Source organism: Antechinus flavipes, chromosome 1, assembly GCF_016432865.1.
Source record: "Antechinus flavipes isolate AdamAnt ecotype Samford, QLD, Australia chromosome 1, AdamAnt_v2, whole genome shotgun sequence".
NCBI classification, from domain to species: domain Eukaryota; kingdom Metazoa; phylum Chordata; class Mammalia; order Dasyuromorphia; family Dasyuridae; genus Antechinus; species Antechinus flavipes.
The window spans coordinates 223,431,561-223,454,279 of record NC_067398.1 but is presented as its reverse complement, the minus strand read 5'-3'; the positions used below and the strand labels follow the sequence as shown (position 1 = coordinate 223,454,279).

Sequence of the window (22,719 nt, the reverse complement as noted above, 5' to 3'; positions counted from 1 at the left end):
TATTATTTTATTGATTGTCTAGATTTTAAAATGTGATAAAGAAAATGGTAATAAGGCAGGTTAAACTTGTAAATGTATGATGTATACTTTTGGAGGAAGAGCTAATCATTAAATATTTACTAGCACATCTCTGATGGCATATTTATATAATTTACCTATTCCTATATTGAATTTGTTCTCCAAGATCATCTCTCTGTAGGCATTTGTACATGTCAAATGGATGATTCTAATAGAATGAAAGAAGAAAGAGGTGGAAATTATAAAGGGTGCAGTTTCAAGATTATAGGGGAAAAAGGTCATCTTCAGTCTCGTCCTCATGGGATTATTAGTACAGAGTTCCCTGACCCACCATGTTTTGTCACAATTACAAAGAAAACAAAATACTAATTCTTTTCTTTCTTTTATCTGTTCTCCATGACATATTCACCAACTAGCTCTTTAAAATTGTTTTTATTAAGTAGGATCTATTCTTGCTGCCTGAAGTGACATGGAACATTTTTGTAACCTACATTAACAGATCTGCCAACCAAACATGGAAAACAAAGTTCAATCAAAGAAAACTATTACTAATATTTGAACCAGAAAAGACTGCCTTCAGTCTTCAGGAAGGAGAAGAAAAAAATTATAATGCTCTTATTTGCAGCACAGGTAGTTTAGATTGCCGAGCTCCAAAATTGACCTGAGGAATTTACTGCTAGAAAAATGTGAAGAAACATGGCTATTTTATAGTAAAAATGCAAATGATTTTCTCTTTAAGTGACTCCATCCTGAGACGTCATTAGATTTGGAGCAGTAAAGGACCAATTAAAAATAAGTTAAAATTAACTTAATTTTAGATTAATTAATAATAAAAAATTTAATTAATTAATTTCCTTGAGATCAAGAGAGATATAGATTGTGCGTTCTGTCTCTGACATTTACCAGTTGTATGACCATGGACTAGTCATTTCTTACCTCAGAGCTTCAGTTTCCTCATCTACAAAATAGCGATTTTCATTGTTTCCTTTTCAGAGAGTTACCATGAGGAGTAAATAAAATAATGTATATAAGCTATCTTGCATATCTTAAATCACTATATAAATATGATATTACTCTAAGTATTATTATCATGGGCAAGTCACAACCTCTCTGAACCTGGTTCCTCATTTTTATAATCAGGGATAAAAACACACTACCTACTTCAAGTTGTTGTAAGGAAAGTGTTTTGCAAACCCTATAGCACTATAAATGTAAACTATTGTTATTATCTAGTCTAACCCTCTCATTCTACAGACCAGGAAACTAGGTTCCCGAGCATTCCAGAGCAAGAAAAATATTTTGCCATTATTGAGTAGAATGTCATTAGACTTCTAGTTTAAGTATACTGCTATTTCAGTCATTCATCTTGGAGGGGTTAGTAAGAAAATAAAACTACTTCTGCTGCTTGGAGTTCTAGAAGAATTTCCTTTTATATAGATAGAAGAAAATGGGTAAATCTCAATTAACAACTTTGTTGTTCTTTAGTCTTTTCAGTCATCTCCAAATCTTCATGATCCCATTTAGGTATTCTTTGCAAAGATACTTAGAGTAATTTTCCATTTCTTTTTCCAGTTTATTTTACAGATGAGGGAAACTAAGGTTAACAGGGTTAAGTGACTTGTTCAGGGTCACAATCTAGTGTCTGAGATTAGAATTAAATTCAAATCTTTTTACTCCAGATTATAAGATTAAGATAAGATTATATATCCAAATAATAATATAGCTAACCAATTATTGAGCAATAAAATAGCAATAGTTGAATATGTGTGTGTGTATTTAATTTGTCTTACTTTTTTAATCACTACCCAGAAGACAAACTCACCAGCTTACTCCATTACTTCTCAATAGCAATGATCATCAGGCATCCTGAATTTACAGCCCTGAGAGCAAACAATTAGAACAAACAGCTGTTTTCTAGCCAAATTGTCCGCAGGTAGCTGTCTCTCTTGTTTAAGAGTTTTCCATTCTAACCATGTGTTCTTGAATCTTCTCCTTTTTAATTACTTTAGAGCATATTTATATTTTCTTTGCTAATGGCTTTTTAATAGCTGATCAAATGATAACTTTCAGGTCTGAGCTCATTCTTTTTAAGAATCACATGGATAAAATCCATGTGAATTTAAGTGGACTGACTTAATCCCTTCCAGGAATAAATAGATTTTGAATTGAGGTGCTGGTGGTATTTCTTGGGAATAGGAAAGGGGGAATCTTTTCAACCAGAACAATCAGTATTTCATTATTGCACATTCCCCTCTTCTGATATACAGTTATAAGCTTATTTAAGGTTTACAAAGTTTTACTTGAAGATTTATTAAACCTATCTTAATAAACTTTATTAAACAACCTTGTTGTTCAATCCTATCTGACTCTTCATGACCCTATTTGGGGTTTTCTTAGCAAAGATACTGGAGTGGTTTGCCATTTCCTTCTCCAGCTCATTTTACAGATGCTAAAACTGAGACAAATGAGGTTAAGTGACTTGTTAGGGTGACACAGCTAGTAAGCATCTAAGGCCAGATTTATATTCGTAAAGATAAGTCTTCCTAACTTCAGCCCGACACTCTATCCCCTTCACCATCTAACTCCAAATCTCATTTTATAGATATGGAAATTAACTCGGAGAGAATTAATGACTTGTTCACAATTATATAACTAAGAAATGTCAAGGCTAGGGCTAGAACCCTTCTAACCACCAAGTCCAAAGTACGTTCCATTGTTATGCTGCATCTAAGGTATGTTTGACCAGGTCACCCATACAACTTATAATCAGGTGAATATAGACTATATTAAAAACACAAGGAAAAAGCCTCAGACTCCCAATATTGACCTTGAGTACTACAGCTTATTTCCTGCCAGCACACCCTGCTTATCATTTTATTCCATAGTTTCTCAAAATTAATCTGAGTGGAAATAGGGAATATTAGAAAAAGTATTGCATTTGAACCATTGTTCCACTACTGGTTATCTATAAAACCTTGGGTAACTAGTTTTATGTTCTACTCTGGGTCTCAGTTTCTTATAATAATGCAGGTATTATAGTTCACTTATAATAATGAAGGGTTCTCCAAAGTCCTTTCTAATTTTAAATCCTATAACCCATGACTTCATATAGTCTATCCTAATCATATATAAATTAGCTCAATTTTCCCTGGGTTCCCTAATAACATTGGTTAATAATATTGGGGGTTAGAACACCTCTTCAATTAGCCTCCAAATTGACCCACTTTGTTTACCAAAGCTAGTGAGGCAAGAATGTAGCCTGGGTCCATTCCTGAATGCTGAGCAAGATGTCATGCATATTCTGTATGATGTGACTAAGTGGTATAGTAGATCACATGCTGGATCTTAAATCAACTGAGACTATACTATAAGTACCTTTATAATCTAACCTCTATGACACAATGCCTCATTTTCTTTATTAAAACATATCTTTTTTCATTTTTTTTGAAAATAAAATTTTATTGAAATTTTTTGATTTTACATTGTCTAAATATCCACCTGTACCCTTCTATTTTGCCCCTCACAAAAAGTCATGCCTTTAAAGAATTTTTTTTTGAAGAGAAAGAAGGGGGGATTAATTGACACATAAAAAAATAATCATATGTAATATACAATGTTACATACTTCTGGACTCCAAACTTCTGCAAAAATTTGAAAGCTGGTCAGAATGAAATATTCAATAAGAGTTTTAAAGATTAGCATTCTCTGGTGTTAATTCTAATTCTTTTTTCTCCTATGGAATAAGCTGTAATTGCTTTTCATATAGTACACAATTTTTCTTTTGTGAATTAGGACTAAAAGAAATGAGTAAGACATCATCTTCTTGGTTAAGTGACCTAAGACATCCTTTTGAAAAGTTTAATTATAATACCTAACTGATTCTTATTTAGAAACAAAAAACAAACTTTCCTTCTGTGGTTGAATGACAAAAGAGAATTTAGAAGAAATGTTGTGGAGAGGGAATAATTTAATCTGGGAGATTTCTCATTAGTTTGAGTTCCCTTTTAGTGACAAGACCAAAGAAAAACTAACGAGAGCCAATAGATCAGATAAGAATCTTAAGTTCCTGATACAGAAAAAATGGTTAAAGAATTAGGAAGTGTTAGGCCTAGAAAAGAGAAGGCCCTGGTAGGACACAACAGCTGTCTTCAAGTAGTAACCTCTTTTATTTCCACAACTCTGTTTTCTCACTTTCCAACTCCTCCCCTCTGCTGACTATCAAATTCTTCATTTATACTATGGGAATATATTAGAATTTATGCTCCTTGAGAACAGAGACTTTCACTTGTTTTTATATCTCCAAAGTGCTGAAAAACACAGTGCCTGATATATATCAGGGTGTTTAATAGATACTTACTTACTGAAGAGAAAGGTACAAAATCACAATTGGCATACTAAACAGGCATAAAAGAATTTGATACTGTTTGGAGACTTTCTGTTCTCTGAAATAATATATCTGAAGTTTCCAATTCCTATTCATTGGGTCTCATCTTTTTTTCCCCAAAATTTCAAATTTTACCAGAGACAGTTAATAGTCATGTGATCTTGGGCAAATTATTTAACCTCTCAACCTTACTTTCCCCATCAGAAGAATGTAAATAATATCTATTTCAGGGCTTCTTAAACTTTTTCCACTCACAACCCCTTTTCACCCAAGAAATTTTTATGTGACCCTGGGTATATAGGTATATAAAATAGGTATACAAATCAAATATTTACTGATAATAAATCATAATTTTTCAATCCCCAGATTTAATCATTAGTTACCATATGAGGTCTCAAGTCACAATTTAAGAAGATATGATCTGTTTCACAGGGGTATTGTAAAGATCAAATGAAAAACTTTAAATCCTTTGCAAACGTCAAAGACTTGAATAAGTAGTAGCTATCATAATTTCGCCTCTAATTGCAGGTACTTAAAATATTGCTTACCATATCTCTAGAATGACTGAGTTTTTGATTGTAGGAGACTAAAAGAATAGTGGTAACATCAGCAGAAACAGGGAAGTTATGAAAATGTTTTGGAGAAAAGATGATTTCAATTTTGCACATGCTAAGTCTTGGGTGGCACAAATAGGTAGAGAGAATTAAGCTCAGAAAAGGGTGCATTAACACATAGCGATGCCCATTGCATAATATAACTTTGCTTTAGAATTATGTTCAAATGGTTTGCCAAACACTTTGCATACATTTGAACTTTAGTACGTTTTGCAGGTATTCCCCCCTCTCCTAATAGCAACTATTTTCCTTTACTTCCAGTATTCATTAGTCCTCCCTTAGGAGGACAATATCTTAGTCTCAGTCTCAGGCTCATAATCTAGTATTCAATTTGAAGCTTTTCTCTCTCCCCTCCCCATATCTAACGCTGCCACATTCTTCATATTTTATTCTCCTCAGATCTGCTATATAAATTCCCACTTCTCAACCAAGAGTCCTCAACATGTCACACCCAGACCAGTGAAATAGCCTGCTGGTCAGTCTCCCCACTCTAGTCCATCCTCCAGCTCATTGCCACAGTGATTATCCTAAAACACAAATGTAATGATATCAGCCCCCCACTCAATAAACTCCAGTGGCATCCTATTATAATTCCAGGATCAAATATGTCCTCTGTCTTGATTTTAAAGTCCTTTACAACTTAGCCCCATCTTCTTACATCTCACTCACTGCTCACAAAATCTATTATTGTATTCAGCAATACTGGCACTATGCTATTCCTAAGACATGGGACTCCATTTGACTCTGCCTATTTATCAGTTGTCCTCTATGTGTGAAATGCTTTCCTTCCTCATCTGCACCTCCTAGCTTCTTCCCAGATTCTGCTGAAATTCCTACCTTTCTTTATTTCCTCAGTTCACTCTCCAATGTAAGTTCCTTCTCACTAAGATTACCTTTAATTTATATAACATATAATACTATATACTTTCATATAACAACTATCATATATGGAGCACTTACTTATGTGTGAGTATCTTATATATACAGAGTTGTTTGAAGGTAGTTTCCTTCTTTAGAATTCCAGCTTATTGAGTTCAGAGACTCATTTTTTGCCTTTCTTTCAACCCAGCACTTGGTACGTGGTAGGCATTTAATAAATGTTTGGAGACTTGCCTTGTTGGCCTTTCATAGAAAGTGTAAATGACTGGTAACAACTTAAAGTATTGGGAAAGTAGTTTATTATAAGCTTCTTGAGATCAGTGACGATTTCACTCTTATCTTTCTATCCCAAATACTTGGTGCCTGCTACAAAGTTGAGTGTTTAATAAATGCTTGTTGATTGACTGAACAGAAATTAAAACCATTGCTTTGGAAGATGTATTTATTCAGAGTAAGAGAACAAGGAGACTGGAAAGTAGTTGGAGAAGGGATAGTCAGAGAGGTAGTGTTCTGGTATAAAGAATCCTGGGTTAAGAGTCACAAAGTCTAGTTTGAATCCCAGTCTTTCTCTATTGTCCTTGTATTATATGGTACAAATTTTAATCTCTCTCTGAACCAGAGAGGTAAAGTTAGCTTTTAAGGCTTTAAAAATCCCTTTCTGTTCTATCGTCTTCTCCTCTGTTAGGTAAGTAGGTAACCATGAGAGAATATAGCCTGATTTTAGAAGCCTATTGTTATTGTAACTTAAGTCCACCCATCATTCAGTTGGATTGACCTCTGAGAGGTGAAAGAGACTTTCACATGGGAAATAAAGAATTTAAACTTTTAACAAAAAAAGAAATTAAAAGTAAGAGTGGGAGGCAATACTGGAGGTTAGTTTGGTTTGCGGATGAAGGGTTTTTTTTAATTTTTATATTGTGAACTTAGCTAAAAAAAAACTTACAAAGCTAAATCTTTTTTTTTTTAATTTTAAGAAAAGTCTTATAGTAATAGATTAGGATGTCCTCTTAGAGAACAAAAAAATATATAAGAATTTCAAGAAGGGAGAATGAACGAGGATCAGTAAACTACTCCCAAAAACAAAATTCCACACCAAAGTGAGATTTTCTTATATAAATAAAAAAAGGGCTGAGTATAGAGAATCAAAGACATTGAGCCTCCTGCTTTATTCTTGAGGAGCTCAGGTCTGCCCTGCTGGTCCTGCCTAGTTCAGGGTTAATTCTGTTCAACTGTGAGGAGAACATAATGTACAATGGAGAGTACCAAATATTGATTTAATGTCTTGATCAAAAGCCATTATCAGAGCTAATGGTAGCTCTAAGGAAATATAATTTAAGAATATAAAGTTGCCTTGGGTAAGGTTTTAAGTAGCTTTAGTGAAATGTTTAGTCAATAAATGGACTTAGAGATAATTGCTCCCTACAATAACCATTCTCTTTGTCAGGGGTGATTTCTTGAAGTGCAATTCAAAGTGAAATTATTATCCAATATCTGATTACTAACACTACAATACAGAAGTTTCTAATTGCTATAATGTGATAACTGGAGGCAGCCAAGCTATAGTTTGGGAAAAATTAAATGGCCAAAAAAAAAAGAGTAGAAATATACTTTTTAAAAAATTCTTAAGGTCATTAAAAGACTTCTTGCAGTCATTTTTTTTTTAAGAATAGCTATACCCTATGTGCCCCCTTCAATTCAGCAGGCATATATTAAGTTTGTTGAATATGCAAGACTATTCTAGATACTACAGATATAAAGACCAAAAAAAAGTCATTTCCCTCAATGAAGTTGCATTCTATTGAGCAGTCTTTTTTCAAAAGAGTAAGAGCTATCTTTTACGGTTCTTTATATGTCTAGCTCTTAGTAAAGTGCTGAGCACATAGTGCTCTTTTAAGAAATATTTTTGACTATTTATGAAGAGTACAGGTAGGTAGAGAAACTATCTCCATGACCAAGAAAAAACAGAAACATCAAAACTTAATATATTCCCAGAATCCTCAAATCATGGAACCCTAATATCACAGAATTAAAAAGGGTTTCAAAGATAATCTTTTCCTCAAAGAAAAGTAAAGTGAAAGGGAACTGTCAGCTTTCCAAAATTTTAACGGGGGAAGGATTAATTGTCTGGGACAGAATAAAAGGAAGAAAAGGGATGAGGGAGAGGGAGTACATGAATGAAACAGATAAGGTTCTTGCAATAACAGTTCTCAGAGTGTAGTCTTTTGAGACCCCAAGACCCCTTCAAGGTCAAAATTATTCTCATAATAATGCTAAGACATTATTTGTCTTTAAAAATACTCCCTTTTTCAAATGCATGTCTGTGTGAGTCCATGTTTTCTTTATATTCTTCAACCAAAACCTATGACAACAGATTGAATGCAGAAGTAGATACGGGAATCCAACTGTCTTCCATTAAGTCAGACATTAAAGAGATTTGCAAAAAAACATGTAAATAAATGCCACTCTTCTCTACATTTTTTGTTTTAGAAAATACAAGGTTTTTTTCATGAAATTATATTATGTTAATATATAATAGGTTTAAGGAATTAATAAATATTTTAAATAGTTTTAATTTCTAATAATATATCTAATAATAGCAATTTATAAAATCATTTAAAACAAAAAAGTATTTTGGAGTACTTAATAATTTTTAACAATATAAAAGGATCCTGACACAAAAAACTTGAGATCCTCTGATGTAGTAAACAAAATTCTTGATGTGAATTCCAAAGGATTTGGGTTCAAATCTCCTATTATTTTTAATCCTGTCTTATCTCAAAGAATTATCCAAAGTGGACAAAGACAAATCTAGTACCAAAGACTGGGGAACTTGGGACTCCTTGATAATAGGATCTGGGCAACTATAAAAAAAAAGATGGTTCCCAAGGTCTAGGGTCTTATATAAGATAGGATTTCTTGGATCTAATCTAAGTTTCAATCCTGAAAAGCAATGCTGTGTAATGAAAAGAGGAAGAGGTCTAGACTCAGAGAAGGATAACTGAATCCTTTGTAACATTGGGGAAATCACTTCACCTTTCTAAGTCTTAATTTCTTCATCTTCAAAATTAGGGAATGAATTAAATGGATTCTAAGGTTCCTCTCCAGCTCTAAATCCTAGGATGGTATTTTCTAGCATTTTCTCTCTAGTATTTTCTACTGATACTCATTCTTATAGTTTCATAATCTATAAAAATGAGTATCAGTAGGAAATACTAGAGCTACCACTGAACAGTGCCATGATCCAATACAGTGGGCCAGAGAATCCTGTGGTTCTCTGAATTGTTTTCAAATAATCTACGAATTCAAAATTAGTTCTTTTTTCTAATAGGATAAATATCTTTAAATATAACTCACATAAACAAAAACTCTTTGGACAGGTTCTCAATAATTTTTAATAGTATAAAAATACTGAAAACAAAAGTTTGAGAACTACAGGTCTAATAGATTATTGAATTGTTTACTACATGCCTACAGTATTATTTTGTACAAATTTTTTTGTACAAGCCATATTTGATATGCTTTGCAATCAATCATAACAAATAAGAATGGGGAGGGAAGAAAAGAAGGAAGGAAGGAAAGAAAGGAAGGAAGGAAGGAAGGAAGAAAGGAAGGAAGGAAGGAAGGAAGGAAGGAAGGAAGGAAGGAAGGAAGGAAGGAAGGAAGGAAGGAAGGAAGGAAAAAAGGAAGGAAATTTTCCTGATCCTTGAAACTCTCTGTAGGCAATATATTTTGCTGAGTGACATGTAAAGCTCGTTCCTAACTGGGCATTGGGTTCTGCACAATAACGATAACAAGTTCTAAATGGAAGGAGAATGTTGAATAGAAGCAATCTTCAAAAATATGCTAGTTTAATGCACAGATGTTCTTGGTAATTTACCTCATATGAATATGCTTTCCCAATTCCATCTCCAGCACCTGTGATAACTGAAAATAGAGAAAATAGTTTGAAGTGTTTTAACATCTTACATCCAAAATTTTTGTTCAGTTTCTCCAAAATTTCCTTCATATCTATTTCTATTCTACACTTGATATCCATAGCACTAGGTCTCCCTTTACTACTGCTGCTTCTCTCTATCTCTGAACTATGAGATTAACATTAATAGACATCTTATCTCCCCTTAGAAAAGGTTAAAAATGTTGGGGGAGATGAAGGCATTCCAGAAAGAGGCCATCTCAGGTTCAAGGAACATTCTATTCAAACCAGGAACTAAATAGTGATAAAAATTTGGACAGAAGAGTCTGCACTCCCTCAAGGGCAGGTATTGTGTTATCATTATCTCTATTGGTTCACACCATCATGTCATTTTAAGAACAATCAAGCCATTCATTCATTTGAATAATAATTTTCCTTTTCACAAGCCCTGTCAGTAATTCAGTACAAAGAATAGATGGAGGAGGGAATCTCAATATATTGGCAGCCAGTAACAGAATACTAGGATCATAGATTTAGAGCCAGGGTCTATTCAATCCAATCCTTTTATGTTATAGATAAGGACATTAAGGCCAAGAATGGGGAACTGACTTTGTATAAAGTTATACAGTGGCAAATTGTTATTAATTATTGGATTTGAATTCCATTTTCCTGATCCCACATCCATCCTGCTTCCTTAGAATTTTAACAGAAAAAAAAAAAAAAGGCTGGGGGAATAGGAGAGGAAAGAAAAGGAAGAGAACAAACATTTATTTAAGCACATACTATGTGCCAGTCATTGTGCTGAGTAATTTACAAATATTATTTCATTTGATCCCTGGGGAAGTAGGTGCTATTATGATCCCCATTTTACAGTTGAGGAAATTGGCAAATAAATTGAATGATTTGCCTAAGGTCATACAGCTAGTAATTTTATGAGGTCATTTTTGAACTCAGATGGTACTGACCACAGGCTTAATGTTCTAGTCACTGTATCATCTAGGTGTCCAGAGTCACTATCTGAGACTGGATTTAAATTTTGGTTTTTCAATTCCAAGTGCATTTATTGAAGAGAAAACTGTCTATGGTCACACAGATAATAATTATGAGAGAAAAAAATTCAAATACAAGTTCTTTTAAACTCCAGGTCCAAGACTCTATCTTAATAATATTCTAATAATCACCAAAGATCCTTTTCTATTTGCTTAAACATATTGACAAGATTGTCTATTACTTACAGCCTATATGATAAGACTGGCATTTCTTTTTCTTAGAATAATTTTATAGCCTTTTCTAAATCAAAGGTATATAACAAAAACAAAACCCTAATATCAATAGAAGTGTTTTCCCAAGCTCTGTGCCTGAATAATCTGGAGATATGACATCTTCAAAATCTAATTTTATCATTTCTTCAGTATAAATTAATGCTATAATATATTTTCGCTGTGCCTCATTTTAAACTTGCCTTCCATCCCATTTCCATATAAATTATTTCTCTTCTCAAACATTGAATCAGGAAATAGGTGAAGATAATACTTTGGAAGAATGATTTTACTGCTTTTTGCCCTGTTATTTTTTTTTCAGATATTTAAGCTATTCCTACTTCCTTAATTTCAAGTAATGTGTGAACCACTGGTTTAAGGTGTCTGGTACTATGTGGGTAAATATAATTTAATATGTCATTCAAAACTTAAAGGAGCAATGATTTCTTTGCAGTGGGTACTTCCCCTACTATCTTGATTATCCTTACTCTCTATACTCTCAGTATACAAATAGCAAATGTCTTTGCAGAGTCAGGCTGAGTTTCTCAGTGACTTTTTAAAAAAATCATACCCCTTTGGACATTGTACTTTCCTTATAGGTGTTCAACCGCAGGCTGGATGGTTGAACATTATAGTGGTGAGGCACATTATAGTGAGAATTCCCTTCATGTGTGTGCTGGATTAGTTTCTTATGTACCTTCTAACTATGGGATTCTGGGATTATCGTGGTATAAAGTTCTCTAAACAAAGAGACTTGGCTATGATTTTTGAATCTGTTATTCAAGATTCAGCTTAGCTACATTCAGAATAACTCTTGACTAGGGGAGATTCCAGGATAATGAATGTTGTAGATAATATTAGCCAAGATAATAAATATTAACAACTACTTTTTAAAGCCAGTCATCCATTTAACTGCACTACTATTTACATTTTCAGGGAGTGGTTATGTTGTTGTGTGTACATGTAAGTGTATATGTATTTATATACCTATACCTATTTTTGCTAGGACTTATGAATTAATCAGTATAGAAAACTGGTAGAAAACTAACTCTGTCAATGTAGATCAGGTCTTTAGGATTTAGTTTTAGAGAGTTGCTTAAGAGATTAAGCTACCTGACTGAGTCATACAGCTAATACCTATCAATGATAGGATTAAGTTTTCCTGATTCTGAAGGTAGGTCTCTAACCATTATAGCACACTGCTTCTTGTGTGTGTGTGTGTTTTGTTTGAATACTCATAATAAACACATAATGTACACCAATACTCATACACAGAGAGGGAAATGAATAGAGAACTGTCCTTAAAGTCCCAAACAATTCCTGACCCTCTCTTCTCCTGGCTATATGTCCCTCATCTAATCACTTAACCTCTCAATGTTCTAGACTTTAATGCAACCAAACTAAAAAAAATATGGGGGCCACTGATTGGTACATAAGGATCCTTGTGGGCCATATATTATCAGCTTAAGAATGTAATCTTGTTTATATTTTATTGTACTTTTATTTAATTTGTTGAATTTTCCCATTTATACTTTTATCTAGTTTAGGCTACACTTGAGAATAATATGAGCAACCCTTTGATACCATTGCTCAAGGCAATCAACACTCTAAAACCACAAGTTACAGATAATGTACCAACCTAGATTGTTAGAGGGAGTTTCCTAATTTGAGAATTCTATATACCAATTAAATCATAGGCCCAACCAGACCTTTTATACAGCTAGAGAGATATTCATGGGTATATTTCATTTTGTATCTTGATTCTACAACTTTTCACAAGAGATAGAAAGAATACCATAAAATGGTGGATATTAAATTATCTTGGTGGGAAAAGAATTTTAGATCTGGAAATATTTGACTAGTTAGCCTAAAATATATATATATATACATGATCTTGCCCTAATGTAAATAAAGAATAAATCCAGAAAAATCAGTGATTTAATTACAGTAATCAACAATAATAGATCATTTATTCCAACAAAGTTTTCATAAAGTGATATTACCCTTATTGCTAAAGCTGTATAGAATTACCCTTAATTCATATATTATAGATTATTTCTACAAGTTTCTATTTATCCTTAGTCACTGGTTTTGCTAAGTACCTAGCTGCAGGGGTCATTCTTTGCTCTGGACTACATTATCACATTGGAGAAAAATCTTGGGAAGTATTATTCAAAAAATATGATTCTTTTTAATATAATATATAATTTCAGTCATATAGTTGGATTTTTACTATGAACTAGTAGCATTTGATCAACATTTTATATAGGAAATAAACTGCATTACTGAAGAGAATTGCTAATCTTAATATCTTATTTTTTCAGAGCTGGAGGCTGGCTGGCTGGTATTGTTCATAAATAGAATGAGAAAAAACAAGTTGACTTAAGAGTATCAATTTCCAGTAATTTAGAGTGATGGTACCCTGCAATTTTTTATCTTTCTCATAAAATCAGAATCATAAAGCTGATTGAGAAGGACCTTAGAAATCAACTATTCCAATCCCCCCACTTTCATAGTTGTGAAGGCCCAGAGAGAAAAAATCATTTGCCTGAAGGCATTAATAAAAGATGTTGATGGACAAGGACTATCCCATAGTTGTTCTGAATTCTACCCACTGTCGTTTTTTCATAACACCACACTGAATTTTATCCTGATATTTTTCTTTCAGAAGCCTATGGTATTCAAAAAATCTATGGTATAATAAAAGAAAAATCAGTAAGTCTGAATTTAAGTACTGTTTGGTTAGGTCTCTATGGGATCTGAAGAAAGTAATTTCAACTCCTTTTCCTCATCTATAAAATTAATGGGATTAAATTTGATATCCTGACATCATTAGGGAAAGCCAGGAATTTATTGGATAGAGTCCTGCACTAAGATACAGAAAAACAAGTTCAAATTAACTCCATAACAATGGACAAATTATTTGACCTCACACTGTCTTAGTTACCTGATCTGTAAAATTTGGATAATAGTTCCCACCTCCCAAGATTGTGTTAGAATAAAATTAGATATTTGAAAAGTATTTAGCTCATAGTAAATGCTTAATAAATGCTTATAAAAATCAAGAGCAAAAATCTGAAAAGTATTATAGATCTAATGTTCTAGAATCTTTTCCTTTTTTCTTTCTTTAACTTCTGCTTTCAACTATACTTCCTTAAAAAATGATAATAACCTGAGTTATATGAACTGTTCCTAATAACTTCAGCTAACTCTTAAGATTAAAAATGGTAAGACTATAAGCAATAGCTAACATTGAGAAATACGAACTCTTTTACCTGCCCATTTTCCCATTGATCGAAAGAAAGATTTTGGCAATGGATTCCATAAACGCAGGAGAAAATATTTGGAGAACTTCACACACTTCAGTAGATAGTTCAGACACACTAGTGCCCCTATAAGGATAAAGAGTTGATCCTGAATTTCACCCATGGCCAACGGGAATTGTGAATGTTGATGAAATTCTAACACTGACTACGTTGCAGCTCACTTTGAGGTCAATGTCAAAAAAAAAAAAAAAAAAAAAAAAAACATGTCCAATCAAAAGTAAGGTTAGATGAGTTCCTCCCACTAACCCATTAAAGGTCAACTTAAAGTAACTTTTCTCACATCAAACTAAGATTCACACACTATTGGAGTAAACAAAGATTTTAAAAGGGATTATACATAGGGGCCAAACAGAGGAAAAGGAAGCCTAATTATGGATAAAATTATGGACTATGAATTGTTTCCCAGGAATGGGAAAATGCAAAGTATAAATAAATATATAAATAAAGAAGAATCTTGTAATAGGACAGAGAGAACTTGGCTATCATGAAGCTCTGATTAGGATGTAGCAATTCATTTTTTACTCAAGAGGAATGAATGCTATCTGAAAAGAAGGTAAAAATGATGTTGAATAGAATTCAGAAAGCTAAAGTTCCTAGGTATCACTCTAAAATACACACACACACACCCCTACACACACATATACACACACTTTATTAGAAAACGGAGGACTAAAAGGAAGAAGTGGTAGCATTGAAATTTAATGTATTTTTATAAGTTTGTATGGAGGTTTCTCTAAGTAAAATTAAGAGGACCTTCTCATCCAAGAAGATTCCAGGAGAAGAAATTATCAGCAAAGGACTTTTTTTATAACTGGTAGAGACAAGAAAAAAGAAGATAGATCCAAACAGTTACAGTTAAATGCAGTCCTTCTGATTTTAGAATCCAAAAAGTTCTTGGGCTGAAATGCACCAAATCTAACATGACAGTGTAGAAAAGAAAAGTCTTGGTGAAGACAAGATAGGTTTAAAAGTACTTGAATGGCTCAAATAGAAAAGGGATTAGATTTATTCTATGTTTCACCTCAGAGATAAAGCTAAGACTTATGTGTGGAAGTTATAAAAAGGTAAGTTTTGACATTTTGTTCATTTCTGCTATCTGAAACTGGAATAAGCTCCTACTTAAGCTAATGAGCTCCCCAGCACTAAAAGGATTTTATAGAATCACAGAATATCAAAGTTGAAACAGACTTCAAAAGACATTTAATCCAACCTATTCCTGAGTTAGAATCCTCTGTATAATATACCCAATAAAGCAATCTACCAGTCTTTGATAGAAGACTTTAAGAACAGTGGAACCCACTATCTATACCATCTGACATATTCCATTTGGAGATGGTTTTGAGTGTTAGGGCAGATTTTTCTTGCATCAAATCTAAATTTGCTCCCTTTGAAACTTCCACCTACTGGAAGGATTCCACCCAAATCAAATCAGAATTAATGGAATAATAACAGGCAGCTAGTGGTATAGTGGATAGGGCACTGGCTGAAGACCTAGTAGAGTCAAGAAGACCTAGTTCAAATCTGTTCTCAGACACTTATTAGCTGTATGACCCTGAACATGAAACTTAAACTCTCTTTGCCTCAATTTCCTCAATGGTAAAATAGTATTACTTTACATGGTTGTCAGGATCAAATGAGATATTTGTAAAAGTGCTTGACATATAGGAGACACTATATAAATGCTTATTCCTTTACTTCTCCTTTCTTCCTCTACCCTTTCCCTTAAAGTATTTGAAGGTTTCCCCACACACATTAGTCTTTTGTCCAGATGAAAAATCCCAAATTCTTAAAATAGATTTTCACATAGGATGAATTTGGAGCCCTGATCCATCATGGTAGATCATCATGGTGATGACTTGTTAAAATACTGAAAGGAGGTGTGTTGAGATAAAAATATGGAGAAACCTGGACCCAGGAGACTTGGGTTCAAGGCTACACTCTGATATTTACTAGATTAGGCACTTTATCTCTTTAAGGGATTTAATGTGTAAACCTTAAAGTATTATAGAAATGTAAGCTAATATGCAATAAGACTGATATATATATATACACACATACATATAATACTATATATGTGTATACACACACATATAGTAGGTTTCTCCTAAGAAACTCGGACAACTCTTAAGTAGCACCTACCTTCTCCTACCTTGTACAGGATAGAAACAAGTCTATGTTGGATAGAATATTGAAGGATATTGAAGGAAGAAAGAATGAAACTTCTTGCTGCTGGGACAGGATGCTGTCTATTAGAAACATGGCAGCAACAGTAGTTATATTGAGCTGGAACATGGAACTCAGCCTGAGACAAATAACCATAGGGAGCATTGGAGCTGACTTCCTGAAAGCTAGCATGCTACCCAAAGATATAGAGCTAGACTAGGAGTGATAGGAACATAAAACAAACTGAGTCAGGTTATCCAATTGTAACTTGAAATTTTTGTTCACTCATAATTGACATTTCAAGACCCCATTTGAGGTGTTCTTGATAGAGTCACTAGAGTAGTTTGCCATTTTCTTCTGTAGAAGAAACTGAGGCAAACAGGATTAAGTGACTTTCCTCGGTTTTCCTTACTATAATTAAGTCCAGGACTCTGAATTCAAGGAGATGCTGTTGAATCTTGGTGGAGAGTTCACAAGAAAGGACTATATCCTATGGCCTTTTCTGGGTTCTTATAGTTCCTAATAAACAAAATTTGTTTACTAGTTTGTTAAGAGTCGTTCCAGCTGGAGAGTTTGAAGTCTGAGACAAAGATAGGAGCAATATATTAAGCCTTTCCTTATCTTGAATCTTTTCCCCTACTCCCATACCTGCCCATCCAAATGCAAGTTGTATTTCTTTCTCCTTAAAAAGTATTAGAAATGTCCTCAAGAGAACAGGGACATTGACTCAGTTTCCTGTTCACCTGGGTATAAAACAGCCAGGACATGGGAACTCTTCCCCTTAGCATACAACCACAGACCATTAAAAAACAATCTTCAACAATGTTTTCTCCTAGATGAACAACTCTTCTTTGGTCTGATATATATTTTTTCTTACTATGACTAAATTTCCTTTTGTTAACTGTTAAATGGATTATGATTGTCCTCATTTTATTCCAATTCCAGAATACCGTGGGGTCAATTTTAGACCCCATCCATAACATAAATGATGTTCCCCAAAGACACACCAAATTTTAATGCATTCCATGTATGCTAAAGAGTGAAGATGCTAAGCCATGGGTTACACTGTTGTTGTTCAATTGTTCCAGTCGTATGACTCTTTATGACCCCATTTAGAGTTTCTTGGTAAAGATACTAGAATATTTTAGCCATTTCTCCTCCAGCTCATTTTACAGATGAGGAAGTAAACAAGGCAAAGTGACTTACTCAGAGTCACACAACTAGTATTTGAGGCCAGATTTGAACTCTGAAAATGAGTCTTCCTGACTCTGTGTGGAACTTTATCCACAGAGCCATCTACCTGCCCATACAACATAAAAGAATGCTATGGATAAGATTTATATATAAGCAAAGATACTGGACTAAATTACCTCTTAAGAGTCCTCCAAGTCATAAATTCTAATACTTCTAGGTAACCTTGACATTGCTAATTCACTCAGTGAACCAATACAGTTCCAGGCATAATTAAAACTAGCTGAGGAATATTGAAGAAAAACATAGAATTATCAGGGATCTTAAGTCTCCCAGTTCAATCCTATCATTTGACAGATGAGACCTAGAGGAACCCAAAGTCACACATTGATAGCAAATAGCAGAGATTTGGTTTTACATTTTTAGGCTTTTGATTTAGATTGTAAGCTCAAAATAGTCAATATAGTTTGAGAGTAAATCTGAACTATCCCTCTAAAAATCTGATTTAGACAATCTTTGTTTCCCATCTGTAAAGTAAGAATAATGATGATACCTACCCTCACACATTATGAGAATCAAATGAGATAACATTTACAAACCCAAAAGTGTTATAGAAATGCTAGCTCCTAACAATGGTGATTAATTAATGTTTAATTAAAATTAATCTCAAAATTAAAAAATATATATTTGTAATATCTACCTCAGAAAAGGTACAAAATTATCAAAAAATCTTAATTGAAAGAAATTGAATAATCTAGGATTAGTCAGGTTGAGATGGAAGGAATGATATGTCAGCATATATAGAATGTTGTTAATATTTTTTGCAAGCCTTAAAGCACTAGATAAATGCTAAATATTGCTGTGATGAGGGTGTTAAAAAAATGAGGAAACTGAGGCATTAAGGGACTTGTCCAGGATATCTAAGGCTGAATTTAAATTCGTGAAAATTTATCTTCTGGACTCCAAGCTCATGGCTCAATCCATACCACACTCATACCATTTAATTAAACTAAACCTCCAATACTTCCTCCTCCAAACCATCAGATTTCTTTCCACTCTTCTAAAGTAATCTTCCCACTCTCTCTCAAATGTGAGTACAACACACACACACACACACACACACACACACACACACACACACACACACACACACACACACACACACACACACACAAAATCCACTGCCCTGAAACATGGTACTTTGCCTCCACCAACTGGACAAGTTAATGGTACCACGTAGAACTCTGGCTAAGCAGGAGATAGCTATGGTGCTCTTGGAGTGACCTCTGCTGGCCAATATTTAGAAGTAAAGAAAGATAATGCTCTTCCTAAGTAGGTTGCCAAGCAAAAACCACTGGAGAAATTAAAACAAAACAAAACAAAACAAACAATAACAACAACAACAACAACAACAAACAGCCATTGGGATCATTGAAGTAGACAACAAATTTTAATTTATATAGTCCTCATATTATAAGAGCTTTGGAATGCAAAAATCACCCTGCATATTTTAAGACATTTGATTAAAAATACTTTTATAGAATCAGAGAAGTCCCAGAATGTTAACTTTACAGGGATTATTTAAAGACCATCTTATCCTATAGTTCTTAACCTATTTTGGGTCACGGATACCACTGACAGTCTAATGAAGCCTAAGGGCCACTTCTCAGCAATATTTTTAAGTGTACAAAATGAAATACATAGATTTACAAAGGTAAAGCATTATATTGAAATCCAATTTTTATTATATTAAAAAAAAACTCACGTCAAGAACCAATGATCTGTTCAAACCCATTTTTCCCTTCCTCTTTCCCTCTCTTCCTCTCCTTTTCTCTCTGAAAATGAGGCTTAAAGAGGCTAAGTAATTTTTCCAAGATCACAGATACTATTATTCTGGTCTTATAAATGACAAATCTAGCACAGTCAGAAAAAATCCAAAAGACTCTGTATATTTGGTAAAGATCAAAATAATCTTAATTTTTAAAGCACTCTAGGAGTATGTTAGAAATGAACAGAGAGATAATAAGCTACTAAATCTGACAGTTTAAACCTTGATTCCAAGCCATTTTCAATTTTTTAAGACTTGCAAAATGAGATACAGTAGGATAACACATACAGAGTACTACCACCATACATAGCTGTTAGGCTACACCCTCTTTTTGTTTCTCTGCAATAGTATCATGCTATCCAGAATTAAAATCTTTCTTTTCTTTCTATTTTAAAGAAAAGGAACACATCTTTTCAAATGGGCTCACACATACATAAAATCAAAGCAAAATGTATTGGACTCTGGTCATTCAATTGCTAATTTTGGTAATCACTCTTTGAAAATAATTCTTTTAAAACAGATTTTCTTTTCATGGGTTCCTTCTCATGGATTCTTGAAATAAAAGGCAAATTATTTGAAACAAAACCTTTTTTTAAAATCTTCTCTTGGATGAGAGACTGTAAAAATGCAATGATGGTAATGAAGCTAAGGTCTTTAACAAAGATCAAGAATTTTAGAATGAAGAAAAAACCTTTTAGGCAAGAATACATATCAGGTCCAGAATCCTATAAATTTTCTTTTAGAAATACTTTCCCTTTGAAACCAAAAATTTATTTTATGTTCATTATTTTGGAAAAATTGACTTTCAGACAGTTTTTCATATGATGTGAGGTGAGGTAGATTTTCTTTCTATTCGTCATGTGCTTAAGCATGTAAAGATTTATTTCCCACTTGTTTGAACTTCTATCCACTGCTTTCCCTGTCGATCTATCAGTCAATAGCAGATCCTCGCTTTGCCTCAGAAGATATATTTTCTTCATCCACTTGCTGTTTGGGATGCTCTGGGCCTTGTAATGTTAAAAAAGTATACATCACTCCTCCTCCCATACTAAAAAGAAAGAAGAAAAAGATGAATTAAAAAGCTGGACAAATGTATTTAGAGTCAATGAAAATCCTGAAAATTTTTATATGTACAATTAACTCAATGCTTCTAGTGCTTAATAATTTGGTTTGTGGACCAATGTAGTTCTTTCTTTCCTGCTCCTCAAGTATCCTTTTGAGAATTTGATTGTATATTTTCACCTTTATTAGGAAAAAGATTTTTTAGGGCAGAGATATAATGGGTTAAATAATTGATAGTACATGCTCATTACAATTTAAAGCAGCAAAATACTTTCCAGCATAAAGGACTAGGATTAGATTTGTGACTTCCTTTACTAATGAGTACTTCCAGATGAGAAAACTCCTTCAACCAAAAAGGGGTCAGCACCTTCTCTCCATGTTATAGTCTTAAGGGAATTGCTTAGAGTTCAGAGAAATTAAATTAGTCATCAAATGTGGAATAATCAACTGGTCTGTATGCAGCAGAAATGAGACTTGATCCCAGATCTTCTAAGATTAAGTTTGGTGTTCTTTCTAGTATACCATACTGCATCTTATTGGCAGGAGCAAATTCAAAGAACTCAATCACCCACTTAAAAAAAGAAGAGGCTTGGGGCAGCTAAGATGGCACAGTGAGTAGAGCACTGACTCTGGAGTCAGGAGGACCTAAGTTCAAATCCAACACTTAATACTTACTATGTAACCCCGGGCAATCACTTAACCTAATTGCCTCACCAAAAAAAAGAGGAGACTTACACAAAAATTAGATGACTAGTTCATGTCACTATTTGCAAAGAGAAGAGAAGGATACTCAGATACCCAACTCCTTGGTTTCACATGGACAGAAGACTATACAGAAAAGATCAGAAAAGCAAATTTGCTTAAGCAAAATGATTGCACAATAATCTGGTGAAAGCAAAGGTTTGGCCAATTATGAAGGCAAATTAAATTATGTAAACTAATTCAGGGTTAATGACTATAATAAGCACTCACAAATCTAACTTAGATTTGCCCAGTTTGTGTACTTTCCTTCAACTTACCCAGAAATCCAGGAGCCAAAAAAAACTCCTTCTTCCCATCTTCCACCCTTGCTTCAATTTACATCCTCTCTCAGCCTCTCAAATTTAGTACCACCTTCTAAAACTTCATCCCAACAGTTTCCTTATTTCTTCTCACTTCTCTAGGAGATGTATTTCAGAATCTGAGGCTGACTGGGTGGGAAGCTCAAGGATTACTGCCCCACCCCATCTAAGATCTCACCCAGAAGTTTCCTCAGTTCTTGATCTAACTCCTTACTTTTGCTGTTCTTTGTGGCCTCATTTGGGATTTTCTTGGCAAAGATACTGGTTTACCAATTCTCCTCCAGCTACTTTTACAGATTAGAAACTGAGGCAAACAGGGCCTAGTGATTTGCTCAGGGTTACATAGCTTTTAAGTGTATGAGTTCAGATTTGAACTCAGGAAGATGAATCTTATTGACTTCAGGCCTAGCATTCTATCCACTTAGCTACCCACTATACCTCAGCCTTACCCTCTCACAAAGACCCCTTCCAGATTTTGGTCTCAAAGTCTTCATTCAACTCACTAATTTTAATTCTCACCTGAGATCCTAGAATTATCAATAATGGATTGGAGTTAAGAGAGCTTCTGATTCCATCATCAATTTAGAAGAGAGATAAAACTTCCCTCTACTCCATATCCAGGATGTATCCCTTGTACAAGTATTTCCCCACAGACACACTGTTTTACTTGGTAGTGAGATTCTATAGCACCAACATATAGTATAGTACTATACAATAATATAATTACTAATAACATCATTGGTTAATCAGTGTTTTATGAGTTAGCTTGGGAACTAATCCACTTATAATGAAAGGGAAGAAAAAATTGCTCAAATATCAAAACAATTATACACAAATTTTTATCTGTACATATGCTTTATAACTACCAGTAGAATGTAAACTCACTGAGGGCAAGAATTGTCTTACTTTTTGTATTTGTAACCTCAGTGCCTAGCATAATAATACTGTATATAATAATATAGTATATTAGTATAGCAAATATTTTTCATTTAATCATTCACTCATACCCCTGTGAATGAGT

The 22,719-nt window shown here is 33.7% G+C and overlaps 2 protein-coding genes across 3 annotated transcripts in view; both read right to left on the bottom strand.

The window, feature by feature from the left end:
• The window catches only part of HSD17B3 (hydroxysteroid 17-beta dehydrogenase 3), a 48,629-nt gene extending 34,096 nt beyond the window's left edge, over positions 1 to 14,533 (bottom strand). Inside the window, exons 1-2 of the mRNA XM_051996854.1 lie at positions 14,343 to 14,533; positions 9,773 to 9,819 (exon numbers count right to left, since the gene is read on the bottom strand). Of these exons, the coding sequence (XP_051852814.1) occupies positions 9,773 to 9,819; positions 14,343 to 14,496 (201 nt within the window). The 5' untranslated portion in view covers positions 14,497 to 14,533. The remainder of the gene's footprint in view (positions 1 to 9,772; positions 9,820 to 14,342) is intronic.
• A 4,642-nt stretch (positions 14,534 to 19,175) lies between these two features.
• SLC35D2 (solute carrier family 35 member D2) overlaps positions 19,176 to 22,719 on the bottom strand; it is a 58,955-nt gene continuing 55,411 nt past the window's right edge. For both annotated transcript variants that reach the window (XM_051996840.1, XM_051996844.1), the window contains one exon: positions 19,176 to 20,623. In XM_051996840.1, coding sequence (XP_051852800.1) covers positions 20,506 to 20,623 — 118 coding nt within the window. In that variant the 3' untranslated portion in view covers positions 19,176 to 20,505. The remainder of the gene's footprint in view (positions 20,624 to 22,719) is intronic.